At 42.4% G+C, this 16,047-nt stretch overlaps 1 protein-coding gene across 1 annotated transcript in view; it reads left to right on the top strand.

The window, feature by feature from the left end:
* The first annotated feature begins 427 nt into the window (after positions 1-427).
* ano2b (anoctamin 2b) overlaps positions 428-16,047 on the top strand; it is a 54,956-nt gene continuing 39,336 nt past the window's right edge. The window contains exons 1-8 of the mRNA XM_070992117.1: positions 428-752; positions 3,490-3,861; positions 11,682-11,780; positions 12,172-12,323; positions 12,800-12,854; positions 12,944-12,995; positions 14,977-15,032; positions 15,460-15,507. Coding sequence (XP_070848218.1) covers positions 720-752; positions 3,490-3,861; positions 11,682-11,780; positions 12,172-12,323; positions 12,800-12,854; positions 12,944-12,995; positions 14,977-15,032; positions 15,460-15,507 — 867 coding nt within the window. The 5' untranslated portion in view covers positions 428-719. The remainder of the gene's footprint in view (positions 753-3,489; positions 3,862-11,681; positions 11,781-12,171; positions 12,324-12,799; positions 12,855-12,943; positions 12,996-14,976; positions 15,033-15,459; positions 15,508-16,047) is intronic.

The following is a 16,047-nucleotide window of genomic DNA, read 5'->3' on the forward strand; positions in this document are numbered from 1 at the left end:
CCAGCACGCTGTCTAAGCAACAAAGGCGGCTCTCTCTCTCCACACTGCAAAAAATATCCATCTTAACAACTTAACATCGAAATCAGAACAAAAGACATTTAAGAGATTGAAAACAAAATCATGGGATATTGAAACAGATCACGTTTTATCGCAAATCAACTTATGAATGGAGATTTTTCTACTGTCAGGTGAAATTGGAGACGTCGCCTATTTCAGAGACTTATAAAAGCCGTTGAAACCACACAGAGAATCATTGGAGTTTTCATGCATTTGGCAAAAATATTTGGATTTTCTTTGCCTAAAGGGAATTCTGAGGCTCAGCATCAAGATTAAAAAAAAACACACGTTGAAGACGGACATTTCTTACAGTGTGGCACGCTCTGTGCCAAAAAGCGCCGGCGGTGCGCAGGAAGCCTCCAGATCACACAGTTGGATAGATGGGTATCACCAGCATGTGATCCGGCTGCTGAGTGTAGATGCGCAGCCTGTTCGATCTGACAGATCCGTCTTTAACACAACAATGTGATCCGGTGCAGATGAGCCGTCGCTCCTCCTGGGCTGTGGACTAACTGGAGTGACCTCGGGTGTCATTTGGGGATGATGGGGATGAAGGTGGTGGTGATGAATTCGGCTGTTTTTTTCTGCGAAAACCGCCAACTTTCACTCCCTCTTTTCTTCTTCTTCCTCTACTTCTCTCTGTGTCTTTAAAGCGCAACAGCATGCAGATCTCCCCGAACGAAGACAAGATCCCAGTAAGTACATCAGTATCCATCCGCTTCACACCTGTGGACCAATCTGTGTCTTTTTTACCACCCACTGTAGTAGTTTTAATTATGAGGAATCCTCATTGCAAACCACTGTTCACGAAGTGATCCCGCAACTATTATTGTTGTACAGAGACTATTTGATATGCAGACACCGTAATATACAGTAATAATGATGAGCAAAATATTGTTATTATTGTTTATTTCTTCAGTGTGACACTATTATTAGGTAAACTGTTAACCATGTGAAAATATGGTATCACCAAACTGATGAGGCTCTGTAAAGATTTTACAATCTTCTGGGAACCTCTAGGGAATGTCCTCCAGAGGTTTCCTTCAGCTTTTACTGACATTTACACCTTCTTGGCACTAACTAGGCTGAACCAAATGGGAATCTTCCCAGTGTATGTACACACACACACACACACACACACATATATGTATAAATGTGTGTGTGTGTGTGTGTGTGTGTGTGTGTGTGTATATATATATATATATATATATATATATATATATATATATATATATATATAAAACATCATCGAACAAAAAATCCTCAGGGAACGCTCCAGGAGTTTGAAGGTAGCAGCCGTTGTATGTTCTGTATAGAATGAATGTATGCAGGAAAACTTCCTAAAACTTCCAATGGGTATTATTATTTTACTCGACAGCAGACTGATGCTATGTTTCCAAGGTCTCTAGATATGTTTTCATTCCATTCTGGACATGTTTGTGCATGCATTCAACTCTAAGAATTATGCAAATAAAGTGACAGGCAGTAAATAAAATGCACTATAGCAAACACAATGTGGTTTTGGACACAGCCAATGTAAATTAATGATGAAGGTGTAAATTGTTCCGGGAGGACTGTATCAATGAACTACAGTGCATTCCCACACCATCATTAAGAGTACAATCAACATAAATAGAAGGCGCCTGTGTTAGAGGACTATAGATGTCAGGGGCTTTTAAACATTTGACCTAATCTGGCAGTGGAACAAACAAAGCACGAGGCCATATTTTATTACCATCCAGATCCAAGCTAAACTTCATGTTGACTGACAGCCAGGACCAGTAAGTGAGTCCCTTGAGCAGCATTTTCTGGTGTTTCTGTATATATGTATGGATGGTGAAACACATCATTAAAGTGCCTATAACCAATATTTCACACTAACAGTGTATCAAATGACCGTGTGAAAACAATGTTACGGTATGAGGCGGGTCACTTGTAGTGATAGACCTACAAAGAGTTATCACCTGAATCTGCAGCTCCCCTCAGCTTTATGGAGCTCTGTAGTGAGTTTCAGCTCATTTTTTAGCTCTCCGGTCTGTGAATTGAATGTTTTAATTCAGTCTCACTGCTCTCATTGTGTCATTTTCAGCCTCATGGGGCAGCCAAAAAACACCAAACAGCAGACAGATGTAGCTAACAGCTAGCTGGTCAACATGGTGGAGCATTTAGCTAAAGAATTCCCCCAGACATTGGGAGAGAAAGCAGTAGAGATTAAAAACATAGTTAAAAGAGAGGGAATATTGGACTAGGTGGCCAAAACTCTAAGTGAATGCTAATGTTGCTCTGGAACTGCTGAATACAAAAACATGCTAACTTTTTACGCAAAGTAGAAAAGATGGTATTAAAGTACTGCAGTCACAACTTCACAACCAATTCTGTGTTCCCTTATTGCAGGATTAAAGCATTTCTTGACAATTGCTGAAGATATTTTTTATACACCTGTTAAAAAAGAGACAGGCATAGATTAAGCCACCTCTGCTAGCGTTCATCTCGCTAGTTTTAGCAAGATGCAACTAACAGCAGAGCTGCAGTGACAGCAGTTTGAGACCAAAAAAATGTGAAAAATTGAGCTAATACTTTCTACTCCATGAGAAACTTGAGCTTGACTGTGCATTTGTACCACGTGCCCATCTCTTTATACTTAGAAAATTATTGTTCCAACAAATAAAAACATAATGACTTCCATGCGATATAGCTAAACAAGCTAACTTGTTTTGCTGGTTAAATATTGCACTTTTATGAGCCGTCTGGTGGCCAGAGTTTGAGCAAGATCATTAGGTTACAGTTACAAAAACACAAGCAGGTTACCCTTAAGTTATTGATAGCCAATTTATTAGTCCAATTCCAACAAATACATTCAGACTGTGATTGTTGTTTGTGTGTTATGACACACACAGACTGTCATAAATAGACTGCACATATTTTAGCAATCTGTCCTGCTAAGTAAGAAACCTCTCAGGAAGTTCAAAACAAAATCCCATCATGGCCAGAGCCTACAGAATGTTCCCTCTTGTGCCCTCCATGTTTAGTCTCCCTCTCTACTTTCCCTTTGTCTAAATAAAGAATAAAGCTGCCAAAGGTGAGCTGACTGCCCACTCTGCTGCTGAAGGTTCTCACTTCAGTGTTTTTGAGAACCTGCCAAAAGCCACTTCTGCTTGCGTATGCTGACAGTGCAGTAGATGTTTAAGTTCATTCAAACACTTATTACATAACTCCACTGCTGCTTAAAGGGTCTGTGTATGCTGTCTTTAAACAGTTTGTATTGTTAGATTGTGATACCTTGTTATGATTATTTTAAACAAATGAGAGGATGATGGAGATTTCCTGTCCATTTCTTCTGTCTCAGCAGTTTCAATGGTTGGCACTCCTGTTTTCATAGAGTACTTGCTGTATATTCTACATTCCCTCATCATTTCTCTTTGCTCCCTACAGGTTGTGGGTTCAACTTCAAGCCCTCAAGGCAGCGGTGAAGGCCTTTGCTTTTCTGATGGCCGGCGGAAAGTCGATTACGTTTTGGTCTTCCATCAGCGACGGCACAGCTCCATACGATCTCCTGCCAGCACCTCAGTTTCACATGACAGGTTATCCATTGTTTCCAATGGCAACTTTCCCCCTTCAGTGGGTTCTGACGCGGCGACAGGAAGAGGAGGAGAGGCCGCGAGTGTCGGCGAGGTGTTCGTGGAGCTTGGAGGTGCAGGAGGAAGCGAGCCAACGGAGCCGGCTGATCATGAGATGCGTCTAATCAGACAGGAATTTGAAGCCAACCTGCTGGAGGCCGGCCTGGAGATTGAGAGAGACAGAGAGGTGAGTGTGCATGAATGGCTGTATGCTAATGTATGTGTTCTCTCCCTCCTTTCCTCTCCAAGACACTGTATTGACACTTAACTTGCTGCACACCTTTGGTAATGCAGTTGTGAGTAATGAGTTTGGTGAAAACTCTTCCTTGCTTGTGGATTCAAAGACTTGGAAAATTCCTGATCAGCAACCTTTTAAGACAAGAAACAAAGAAACTACTTCACACTGCCACCATCACAACGTATTTGCTCATTGTTCGTCGTCCTGAGAGTTTTTCAGACAACATAAGCCAAATTTTGGAATTTAAAGAGCTGTTTGTCAGCCAGCTCTTAAATCACCCTTGGACACATATTCTGGGAAAAGTTTCAAGAAACACAGCCCTTGCTCTCATCTGCATTAGCATGCAACAATAGGTGCTTCAGGTGTTTTTAATGCTATCCTTTTCTGATCTGAAACCAAATGTCACCAGGCCACTGTATCAGGGACATGAGTTAATAGTCAACAGTCAACTTCGCTTTGCTCATTTCTGGTGTTTTGGGGCCAACATAACAAGCTGTTCACATAGGATTAAGGAATTATCACCTTGGTTGATATGGTATGGTGATATAATTAAGACTCCAGCAGACACAAACCAACATTAGCATTCATTTGAAGTCATGTTTCTTACCATCTGACAAATGCAAGTCTATTATTCACTTTCCTTTTGAACTCTGTTTTGGTCTCCACCATATCCTGAGGGAAATATTTGACTCTTTATACTGGTTAATGTTTCTCTGTGTTGACCAGCTACTCGCTAACTCTGTCTGCCTGCTGTTTGCTGCTGTGGTTTGATTTCCAGCTCGTTTTTGCTGACTTCACAGGATTTTTTAAGATAAATCTCAACACAGGATCTGATGTAACTCCTTCATGAGCTATTTAAGGTGGGCGCCTACATAGGAGCCTGGTTCAGATGGTAGAGGAAAGAGGTGGGTGAGACTCGAGGTGTTGTGAGGGATGCAACGCGGCTATTAGACCAGCAAGAACCTAGTGTCAGGAGGTTTCGACAAACCTTTGAAATTTGTATTTTCTGTGTTAAGCATCATGTTGTGCTGCCTCAATCATCTAGCTGCTGTTGGATCAAATAACAGAAGCACTACATGAAGAAGAGAGGATCCAGAGGAGTTGTTACGTTTATGCTGATCAATATGTGTCAACTTAAGAACAAACAAAGCACAGACACAATAATAGAAGGCATGCTGAGAGATCCACCTGTATCTTGTGTACCTATAGGGCGACACAGGTAATTTGCACTCAAAAATACAAAATATGTCTTTGCTGATAATTTTTAATTTGGGCATCCACAACATCATCAAAGTCTAATTTCTGGTTCAATAATGGAAAGATCCATTCTACACTCAAAATTCTGGGCTTTGCTGCTTGATGACACAAGACAACTGTTTATTCAAATGAGTAGAAAATAGACTTTTTTGGCTTCTTTTTTGGCTTCTTTTAGCAGAGTTAGCCCATCTTACATGGCCAGCATCCTATAGAAACTCTAAAGGGGCGAAACCTTCCGATGGTTCCTTCTTTCTTGAAGGAAATAAAAAGGGGGACCAAAGAACAATTCAATCAAAAACCTCTGTCACAGAAGCCTTGATAGAAAATCCTTGACAAAGTGGTATTTAAAGAAGTTCTGTGTCAGAACAGCTTGTATCCAGGGCAACACACAAATGCGTAACTCGATGCAAGCTGCACCAAACCTGCAAACCTGAGAAATGAAGAAAAAAAAGAAAAAAAAAATCAAGTCTGATGAGTCATTCAGCCTTGTTCCTTCTTCAAGAAACACTTGCTGGAAGACACAAGGAACCTTGAACCAACAATATGTACTGCCAATGGTGTGGATGTGTGTCGATCCTATGGAAACTGTAAAGACTGATGATTGTTCCACGTCGTCAAATTATATCAAACACTCTGTTTTGCCCTTTATGGAAGCAAATTAGACCAACGTTGTGGATCTCCAAACATTTGAACTGAGCTCAGATAAGCATTTTAATTGTATCTTCAGACAAGATGTAGCTACTTCCTGTTACATATAGAGATACACTGAGGTCTGTTCATGTTTTCTGAAAATTTTCATTGAGTCTTCGACCCACGCTGCTCACATTCACTACTGTTTTCTACCTATGATTCAGTTACTTACACTCCACACTTTCTTTTTCATGTGATGTTTATGCCGTTTTGTGTCTATCACCTCGATATATTACTGTTTATTTTGGAGTCTGAATCCACACGAGGGCCTGATGGTTTCATGTGAGCCGGCAGACTTTAACTCTACTCGCTGCAGCCAACACAGCTGCTGCGCTGACCTCTTTGTATCGATTTACTAATTTAGCCTGAAACGGGTAATTTTGTTTCCTCATGTACATGTCGCTTCGCTGTGATTGTGTGTTACGTAGCAACCAGTAGTCGTGTGTGAGAGTGTGTAGTTCAGTCTTGCCTTTGGATTGTGTGTGTGTAGTGGCTTGGCAGAACACACAGTCTGTGTGCTGCAGGCCCACTGCCACAGAAATGTACAAATGTAGTTATTGTTAAAGTTCCACTTGTTACCAGATGAACTGCCGCTGCTCTTTGGCTCTGACACTTTGAGGACTTATTTGGGACAGTGAAGTGTGGCTCGCTTCAGCTGTTGGATGCCGCAAGGAACGGCCCTGCAGTTTTGTGAACTGTCACATTACAACAGTGATACGATGCGCTTACCAACAGGCTCTTCAGCGTTCAGGGATGAATTATCTGCTCTTTAAATGCAGCATAGTAGGACTTGTGTTCAGGTTCAGTGTGTGTTTGTGTGATACCTATTCCACTAAATACATGTGACTGTGAGGACGTGTGTGTGTGCTGGCTGGCTGCCAGTTGGCAGCGTGTGAGGTCTGCAGGCTAGTATTAATCAGATTGTTGACAGTGTGGCCATGGTGCCTAAGCCGGGATGAGATTATCTGACTGAGTGATAGCTCCTTATCTCATCTCATTGATAGAGGGGTAGATCAAATCTGCTGCTGCGAGCAGCCAGTATGAAGAGGAAGACTTGCACTTCAGTATCCCTCACATGAATGTAGTGATGGGTGCAAAACGACCAACAAACACAGTTACACTTCTTCCATCAGAGTTTTAGTAGGTGCTGGCAATAAGAGCATCATATAGATACAATCAGAAAAGTGACAATCCGGAACACATTTTGTCACTGTAGTCTGTGCAGATGATAAAATAATGCAGCAAATCAGTTTTTTTTACATGTTTGACACATTATAATTCATGAAGTTCATGCTGTGCCTGCATCAAAACGGCCTGTATCTGCACCAGAATCATGCATTGAATAACACTGAATAAACTGCTAACCTGCTGCCTAACAGGGGCAATATATGCGTGGCAACAAGTTTTAATTTGCATTGTAGTGCTTTGTGAGGGATTAGGGTTAATATGAAAGTTTGGTATTTAATGATTAACCTCAAATTTCACTTTACTCCATATCTGCTGTTTAGCATTCTTCGGCTGCTAGCATATTTGAGTAGGACTCCTCAGTCTGGCTCTGTTTCTTGCTGCAGGTTGAAAAATGTCAATGAGGTGCTGTTACACTGTTTTTATTGTTATAAGAGTTGGCCCTGTCTCACTCAGTCTTGTCGCAGCAGGCGGTTTAATAGATGTAATATGACTTTACTGGGGTTTGGCCAAGTCTGAAATGACTGGAGCCAGCACTTATTATTTAACCAGTGTTTAGCATAGCAGTACCAGTGCAGTGTTAAGTTATTCCATTAAGTGCACAATGTGGTTCAACTGCATCATGACATGACTAATTTCATAAAACGTAAGTGGAGCCCCATTAAACACATAAAGTAGGTTAATCTTTGTAAGCGCTTCCACGTTGTGTTTAGATTAAAAAGAAAAAAAAAAGTATTTTTTATTAATCTGTGCATTGTACTGAACCAAATTCTCGTGTTTATCACCAACCTGCGTGACTTCACATAAACTGGACGCTCGAAAAAAAATGTCTTAAATGTCCAACTTGTTGACTGTGTCTGAGGATTATTGAGCTCACCTTTGATCTCTCAGGGACATCCTCTTACAGAACACTTTTAATTAAATCAGCGCTCGATGTTAATTTAAGAAGTGGAGCTGGGACTTCTGACGAGTTCAGTCTGTGGGGGCTTGGGAAACAGAATGAGCAGGATTAACTGTTTTTGGCAAGACTCCCCTTTGGTAGAGAATCACTCTCTCCACACAGATTGCTTAACAGGTAGCAGACCAGCACGCTCGTCTGTACTACACCTCCATGTTTGCACCACCGTGTTGTAGAGAAATGGCAATAATCACACAAAATATTAAAGTCATTGACGACTGAATGTACACATTGTTCTCTTGGAGGGGAAGGTTTGGGTTGAAGCTTAAGTGTGTACCCATGACGGTGAATATCACAAATAATGTTTGAACAACAAAGATCCTTAAACATGTAGGGAGCAAATGGCTGGAGTCTATCCCAGAATGCACTGGGAGGGAGGCTGGATACCGGCTAACACATTTACCAATTCACCTTACCCACATGTGTTTGGCTTTGCGTGGAGACAGGGGTACTCTACATTTTACCCATTCATAGCAAACTATTCAGTCACTGAAAGGCAGCAGAAAAAAAAGGTTTTGAGGCTGCTTTTAAAAGAGGTGATTATCTGAGCGCAGCAATTAGGAGTATAAAGACTCGGACATGAGGCGTAAACACAACTGTTACTGTGGCAACTCCAAACTCTGTATATCAGGGATGAGCACAAAGCGAAAATACCTTTTAATTTTAATTTCGCACTTTATGCTAGATTAAAAGAGTCTTATTGGCTTTTTTTCCAGCATGTTCTGCCTCTGATGTTTCAGCTGTGCGGCAGAAACCTGAAGCGTTTCATCCTGTAAATGAACAAAATGAACAAAAAGCAGCAGGTTTTCATGATCGTTGTCGCAGAAATGATCAGTTAAGATGCGTTCGTGTTTGTGCCATTCAACAGGTCGCGTGTACTTGTAGAATACAGCAGCCAGTGTGTGCAGGTTGATGCCAGCATCCGCCCACCTGCAGGTCTGAAGGAGAGCCTGTAATGTCAGCCCCCCTGCAGCTGTTACCTCAGTTCAAAGACCTCGCTAATAACCACCTTTCATGCTGGTTTGTCTTTGCGTCTTTGTGTTCGTTTGTCTTTCTCTGTGTGATCCATCTTGCCTCCCTCTCAGTCTTCATCACTTTATGGTTCACTCTCTACCCAGCCATCCCATCGCCCAACCGATCACCCTCTCATATTCGATGCCCCCCCCAATCCAAAGACGCCCCCAGCTGCGTCCTACTTCCCCCCCTACAGAGATAAAGAGCTAATTGGAAATCCCTCTACTAATTAACCTTCTCTAGGCTGAAAGGTATTTATAACCTCTTCTTTTTGATGGAGAGATAGAAGAGGAGGGAAGGGGAGGAGGAGGAGGGAAAAAAGGGGTGAGAGTGCTGAAAAATGAGTGTGAGCAAGCGGGTGAATGTCATGGATGTTGTTAGACGTTGGGCACAGATAAGTGAGGGAGGAGAGCGAGGTAGAGATGCCAAAGTAAAGAATGAGGCAGCTGGAGCAGTTTAACGCCTTGAATCGTTGCTAGTTTCTGAGTGTTGTGACGGAGCAAGAAGCAGCAGGAACAGGAACAGACAAGAGCATCACTGAGGAGCTATCAGACCTCCACTCTACACATTTACAGGCAGTCAGATGTCAGAGAGAGGGTGTGGGTGTGAGAGACCAGTGGAAAAAGAACTCCCAACATGTTTATGTTCTTCAGGAAGAGGGAAGAGGACAGGCAAGCAACAGGGCTTATGGGTAATGTAGTCTAATGAGGTGTAACATTTGCTTTGGCAACACCACTTGAATGAGATACACAGAACATATAATAACACACACACACACACACACACACACACACACACACACACACACACACACACACACACACACACACACACGCGCGCGCTCTCACGCTCTTTAATATTTCCACTTTTAATAGATCTTGCAGCATTTTGATCAACCTTAATCACTCTGGTTTAAAAACATCTGCCGTGCTGATCATTAGCAGCTTCTTGGAGAAACAATCAAGCTAACTCGAGTTATGTCGACAGTTTTAACATTAGGATGTCACGTTTCTTCACAGAACAAGAAAAATGGATTGTTGATCAGCATATTTCTTCCACTTGTCTTCATGTCGACTTAAAATCCTCAGCACCAATATTATTATTCTGGTCTAACACTGATTGGTTTGGGCAGACATGAATTGAGTTCATTTTGAAAGTTGTTTTCCATCTTATATGGATGGCCTCATTGCAAGATAAAACACTAAAACAAACCTATGAGTTACATACACACAGTTGTCTTTACACATTACAATACATACAAGGTCAGGTGGCTTTACGCTCCACTGCATGTCTTTGTATGATTAAGGACTGTGGACGTGAGTGAGGCAGAAGATAATGAAATATAAGAAGAGCAAGAGTGACAGTTAGTGAGTCAGCCAGTCAGTCAATCAGTCAGTGAAACAGTGTCTAGCGGGTAGCAGAAGGTACAGTAATATATATGTGAGGAGGGGTGGTGGTGCTGCGAGGGAGTGAACGATCTCAGGAGAGTAGGAGTCGAGAGAGGAGAAAGGGAATCGTTTCAGGTTTCCGTCATTTGCCATGCCACCTTTCTCTTGTCACTCCCCCCTCTCACAGAAGCTGATGGGGGTCTGAGGAGGGTAAGGTTACCTGGCTGTCGTCCCCTGCTGCCTCTGCTCTCTTTCATTTCTCCCCCTTAAGCTGCAAACAAGCTCCATCATGGCCGCTGCATAGTTTTTTTTAATTTAAATTTTCAACTACAGAAGGTCAGAAGGAGGTTTGTCAATTCACTGATGTTGAGAACTCAGTCACACACCTTCTGATGCTATTTGGAGCTGCCAATTATCACATTTTGCTAATGCATCTTAATGCTATATAATAATTCAAGTGTGGGCACTGGACCATGATTCATTAACAGAACAAGCTCGATGAGGATTTCATTTCACATACAGCAAATACATCATTTGTGTTTGGTGGAGATGATGTTGGAACAGAAAGGCATCCAATGTGTCAGGAACAGGCTGCAACAGCAACGCAGTGAGGAAGAAGAGCTCCAGGCTTTGCTTTAGGAACAGAGGCTACATTTATCTTTCATAAACACCAGTAATGCTGCTGGTTAGCCAACGTGTTTCAGTGGGTCAGGCTGATGGCAGGCATTGGCTGTGCCTGGTTTAGATGTCAAGTATAATTTGGATTGAGGAGTGCTGGGTACTCTGAAATGTGGAGCTGCAGCTCCAGATGCCACTTTTGAGGTCTGAAGGCAAAAGCAGCTGAGAAGCAACTGACTGCAGGGAAGCGCAGCGCATACTGAGGTCTTTCCTGCTAAAGTCTGTCGGCTATATTGGATTGCAGAACAGTACTGACAGATGGTCTGGTAAACAGGTAGTTCCAGCCAAGCAATCTGGTAATATATTTCCCAATAAAATGAAAGTTTAAGGTTAAAAAAAAAGTACTTTATCGTGGCAAACTTTGGTTCAGACACTTTAAAGTGCATGTGCAAGAACACATACAAGAATGTGACTGAGTACCTTGTCTGAGATCAATCTGAAGATACAAGGACATAGACACACTTAATATACATGTAGCATTGTACCCTCTGGGTGTGACCACTTGACTGGGTAGACACATTTTTTTCTGTTGAAGGTTCCTGAGTCATTTAGACAAACATTAGATCATATGTTCACATGGTGTTTTGTTTGTTTTTCAGTTAAAGACCCACGGCCCCAGCTTCACTCGAATCCATGCTCCCTGGCCGGTGCTGTGTCGAGAGGCTGAGTTTCTCAAGATCAAAGTCCCCACGAAGACGGTGAGATCTCAGAATCAGCTCTGATGTTTCGGGGACCATGTCCAGCACTTGCTTGTTGGTGCATTCTAGCTGTTTCTGTGGTTGACGAGAGGGAGCGTTGTATCAATGCAATAACAACAGATTGCTGGAGAAAACATTTGATCAATCTAAAATGCCACTAGTGAATATGAGATTTTGGTGTCAGTCCCTCAAAAAGCCAGAAAGCCAGAAGGTGAAGAAGAAGCAGAGAGTTGAGTGATGTCTTCCTGTACGTGGCTCAGTTAATCATCCTTATACTGATATTTAAACTAATAATACACCGCTCAATGTGTAGAAAAGTGTTTTTTCTTCAGAACTTTATGGCACTTGGACATGAGAGTGTAACAAAATTCTGTGTCGTGTGTTTCATCAGAGTTATGAGCTGAAAGAAGAAAGTGGTTTCGGGTCCAGTGTGAGCACATTGTGGAGGAAAATGAACCAGCCTTTCCAGCCCAAAGTACCTCACCAGGACCACGAACGCACCAAGTTTCTGTCGCACTGCTTCTCCAGGGACAAACTCCACCTGTGAGACACACACACACACACACACACACACACACACACACACACACACACACACACACACACACACACACACACACACACACACACACACACACACACAGAGGCTATCATGACTTCCTTTGCTGTTAGAAAGCACAGAGCTGTGTTTTTTTGTTTTTTTTTTAGCATAGATGGCTAACATTAGCAAACTTGAGATAGACATTGTTCTGTAACTGACATTATTGACTGAATGATTGACAGATTACCCTCTTTAAAACACACTGTGCAGTGCTAAAACCTTAGCATAGGTGGCCATGCTAACCTTGTATTATTTGAGAAAATAACATCCAATAACAGCTCTTCAAATTGATAAGATCATATATGGTATTTGACTGAAGTCTGTGCATACACTATGTAATTAGAGATGCACACATAGATAATTAACATATGCAGCCTTTTTTTTTTTTTTTTTAATTAATTGCTTGTGTTGCTTTCAGGTACAACATCACATCTAAAGACACATTCTTTGACAACGCCACAAGGGGCAGAATAGTAAGTGCTTAATCTGTGTGTCTTTCATGTGGTACCTTTGTCCAGGAATAGCTTGTACTGCCAGTCTAATATTCCTTCATCTTTCTTAGGTGTACGAGATCCTGAGACGGACGGTGTGTGTACGAACCTGTCAAACCATAGGTGAGGTTAAAAAACGGTTCATGGGCAAATGGCAGTTAATATGAAGCTGGAGTAAACGCCAATAACAGGTGAGGTAATAGCTGAGTCACAGGAAATGAGCAACATCTCGATCAGCCCCAAGCAGACCAAGTGTTTGTATTGTCCCTTTAAGGGTGAGATTAAAAAGGGAAAGCAGGTGTAGCAGAACACTTATGTAACATCTCTGGCTGTCGGTTACATTATGAGGTTGTGCTGACGCTCTCAGATCCAACGAGACTGTTTGATAGACTGCAGGTGAAGTGGGAGGTGATACTGATATGCCCGCTGGGAGTTCAGTGGGGAGGTGAGGTGCAGTTGACACAAAGAAGGAGTACAGTGATTGGATAATGAGGCCTACATCTTTGGAAGCCTAATTTGTTGGCGATTTGTTTCATGTGGGCTTTGTGGCAACACCCTGCCCATCACCAGGCAGATGCCAGAAAGCGGCTTCGCTCAAAGTCTATGAAGGTGGCAACAAAAGAGTCTAAATATGAAGACACATTAAAGATGACTATATGAGTTAAAGTATTGGTCGAACACTGTCTGAGACATATAAATCCTTCAGACGTTCAGCATTCGGATCAACGTTAGCCTTGCCTTAGTGTTGACATCTTTGTAGATTTTAATGATGTGAACATAACGCCTGCCTAGGCATTCATGAGAGCCATCAGTCCCATATAGAACGCTGACACCCGTTTCACTTCCAGTGCTCAACCATATGTCTGGTTGGCTTCCCCATCACAGCAGAAGGTCTCAGCCAGCGGGTACCGATGGAGCTGCAGGGGAAGAAAGGAAGCGAAAATAGAGTTGCATCTCTTTAACCTCTATTTTTTCCTTCCTCTTCATTATTGGTGTATGAATTTTGTCTCACAGGCAGAGCCCTCTCCCTGTGTCTCTGCTGCCCTCCTCCATCTCCTCCACAAGTGGGTCAGACTTCCTGGGTCAGGCTGAGATTGAAGCAAGGGCCTCTGGGAGTTGTGGTTGTTTCTAGCTGGTTGAGTGAGAACTTATGCATTTGTATGTGTGTGTGTGTGTGTGTGTGTGTGAGGGAGAGTGCTGGTGGTGAGCTTCATTAATAGCACAGCTAATCACTGCATAGTTCCCAGTTTCCCTTTGAGGCACCGATATTTAATTGATTAATTACTTTGATGAAAGAGCCAGCTGCGTGTGCCAGGTCATCCGACATGTCAGATCCACAGGTCAGGCTGTAACTTTCCACATGAAATTTTCCAAAGACTAAAAGTGGTACCTACGTAACCCAATCCCAGTCTGCCTGACACTGAAAAACTGAATTAAAGCAGTGCAGGGTGAGGCCTGACGTCTCCACCGAGTGCCGCAGATACAGACACATGGTGGCTAAATTAGCCTCCGTGGCCAGTGTGAATACAGGAAAAATAATTCTGTTTTTAGCTTGAGATGATAAGAAATAGTTATGTAATTGAGGAAGTTTGGAGCATAATGTCAAGGGCTGAATTCACAACCACTTCAACGGCGTAATGAAGTGTCCTTGAACACGGCGCTGAATCTGAACTAGTGACAAGAGGAATTTCATGCTCAGGAACCAATAAAATATCAGGACAGGGCAGCTTGCAGTACTAGATGTAAGATAGATAACAGAAGGTGCTCTTTTCCAATGTCTACCACTTTATTTCACGCCACATCTTGGAGCCATTTGGCGTAAACTGACGGCCGCTGACTCAACTATTACTTCACCAGCTGCTTGGATTTCTGGTAAAAAAAATCTATCTTCAGTCCAAACTGTTTTGGAGGACAAAAAGTCTTGTGCTCCTGAAGTTTCAAGACATATAAAGGTTAAAATATTATGAGGTCTCTCCAGTGGATACAGCACATGATTGACGTAAAATGTACATTAAGGATTGAGTGATTTGTATGACGGGGCAGAGGGAGAGAAGCACCTTCAGAGTTGTGTCATATCTCTGCTCTCTGTGTCTCTCTCTTCCAGGCATCAGCACATTGATAGCTAAAGGCGTGTACGACGCTGCCTTCCCTCTCCATGATGTAAGTGTCAGCTTTGAATTCCCACTTGTCGGCCTTTAGTTTCAGTTTATTTCCCTACAGTATGCAGTTAGCAGAGAATACCTATACTTCTGGAATACAGGTGCTGAGGTAGAGTGGCATTTAATGTTGTGGCTTTGTGGCCAGAAAATAAGGACAAATTCAGATTTTCATCAGCTAACACTAATGTGGAAGCTATCCACAGGAGAGGGTCCTCAGAACAATCCCTGATCTGCACTTCATTAATTTGATAATAGCGACTGAGCTAGAGACACCACTGTGATATATTTCCTGTCCGAAGCAAGTTTTAAGTATCTGCAGCTTCATTTCCCCCTGAAGTAGATTTTAACAACCCCAAAAAGGGAACATTGTTTTAAAATCTGTGCGTGTGAGAATGTGCTGCTGGATTTCCTCTTTTCTTACTCCTCAGGGTGACTACAAGGTGATCGGACAGCTTGAGGAGAGGAACGACAGACAGGTAGACATTATCTTTCTCTGATGAATGAAAAATTCCTAAAAGTTCACTACTGTAGACTACCACTGCTCCGGCACTTCAGAAGGTGACCTTGCTAATGTGCTACAGCGCTGGGGCTGTTTAGTATGCTACAAGACAAAAACACCTGTCATCTCAAAGTCTGGACCTTTTAAACTTCCAACAGCTGACAAGCCAGGCAACCTGCACTTCTCTAAACAATGGTTTCATCTTCTCTGAGTTTGTTCCTCCTTCCCATCTGTCTAACACTGTCACAGATTGGAGTTTAAGTTCAGTAAACATTTCTGAGAGGCAGAGCTGCGCTCGGGGCAGAGAAGCAGCGTTCACTGACTGACTTGAATTTCAAAGGACGGAGCAAAACAGAAAGTGCTTTTGGAGTGAAGGTTAGCACCGTGAAAAAAATGAAACGGCAAAAAAGCAGTGAACTCCGGTCAGAATGTAAGTGAGAAATATCAATAGCAACCTCTTCATTCAACTGTTCAACCAGAAAGTCTGCTGTGGCGGGATGATGATATTCTTATTATC

Source organism: Chaetodon trifascialis, chromosome 22, assembly GCF_039877785.1.
Source record: "Chaetodon trifascialis isolate fChaTrf1 chromosome 22, fChaTrf1.hap1, whole genome shotgun sequence".
NCBI lineage: Eukaryota > Metazoa > Chordata > Actinopteri > Chaetodontiformes > Chaetodontidae > Chaetodon > Chaetodon trifascialis.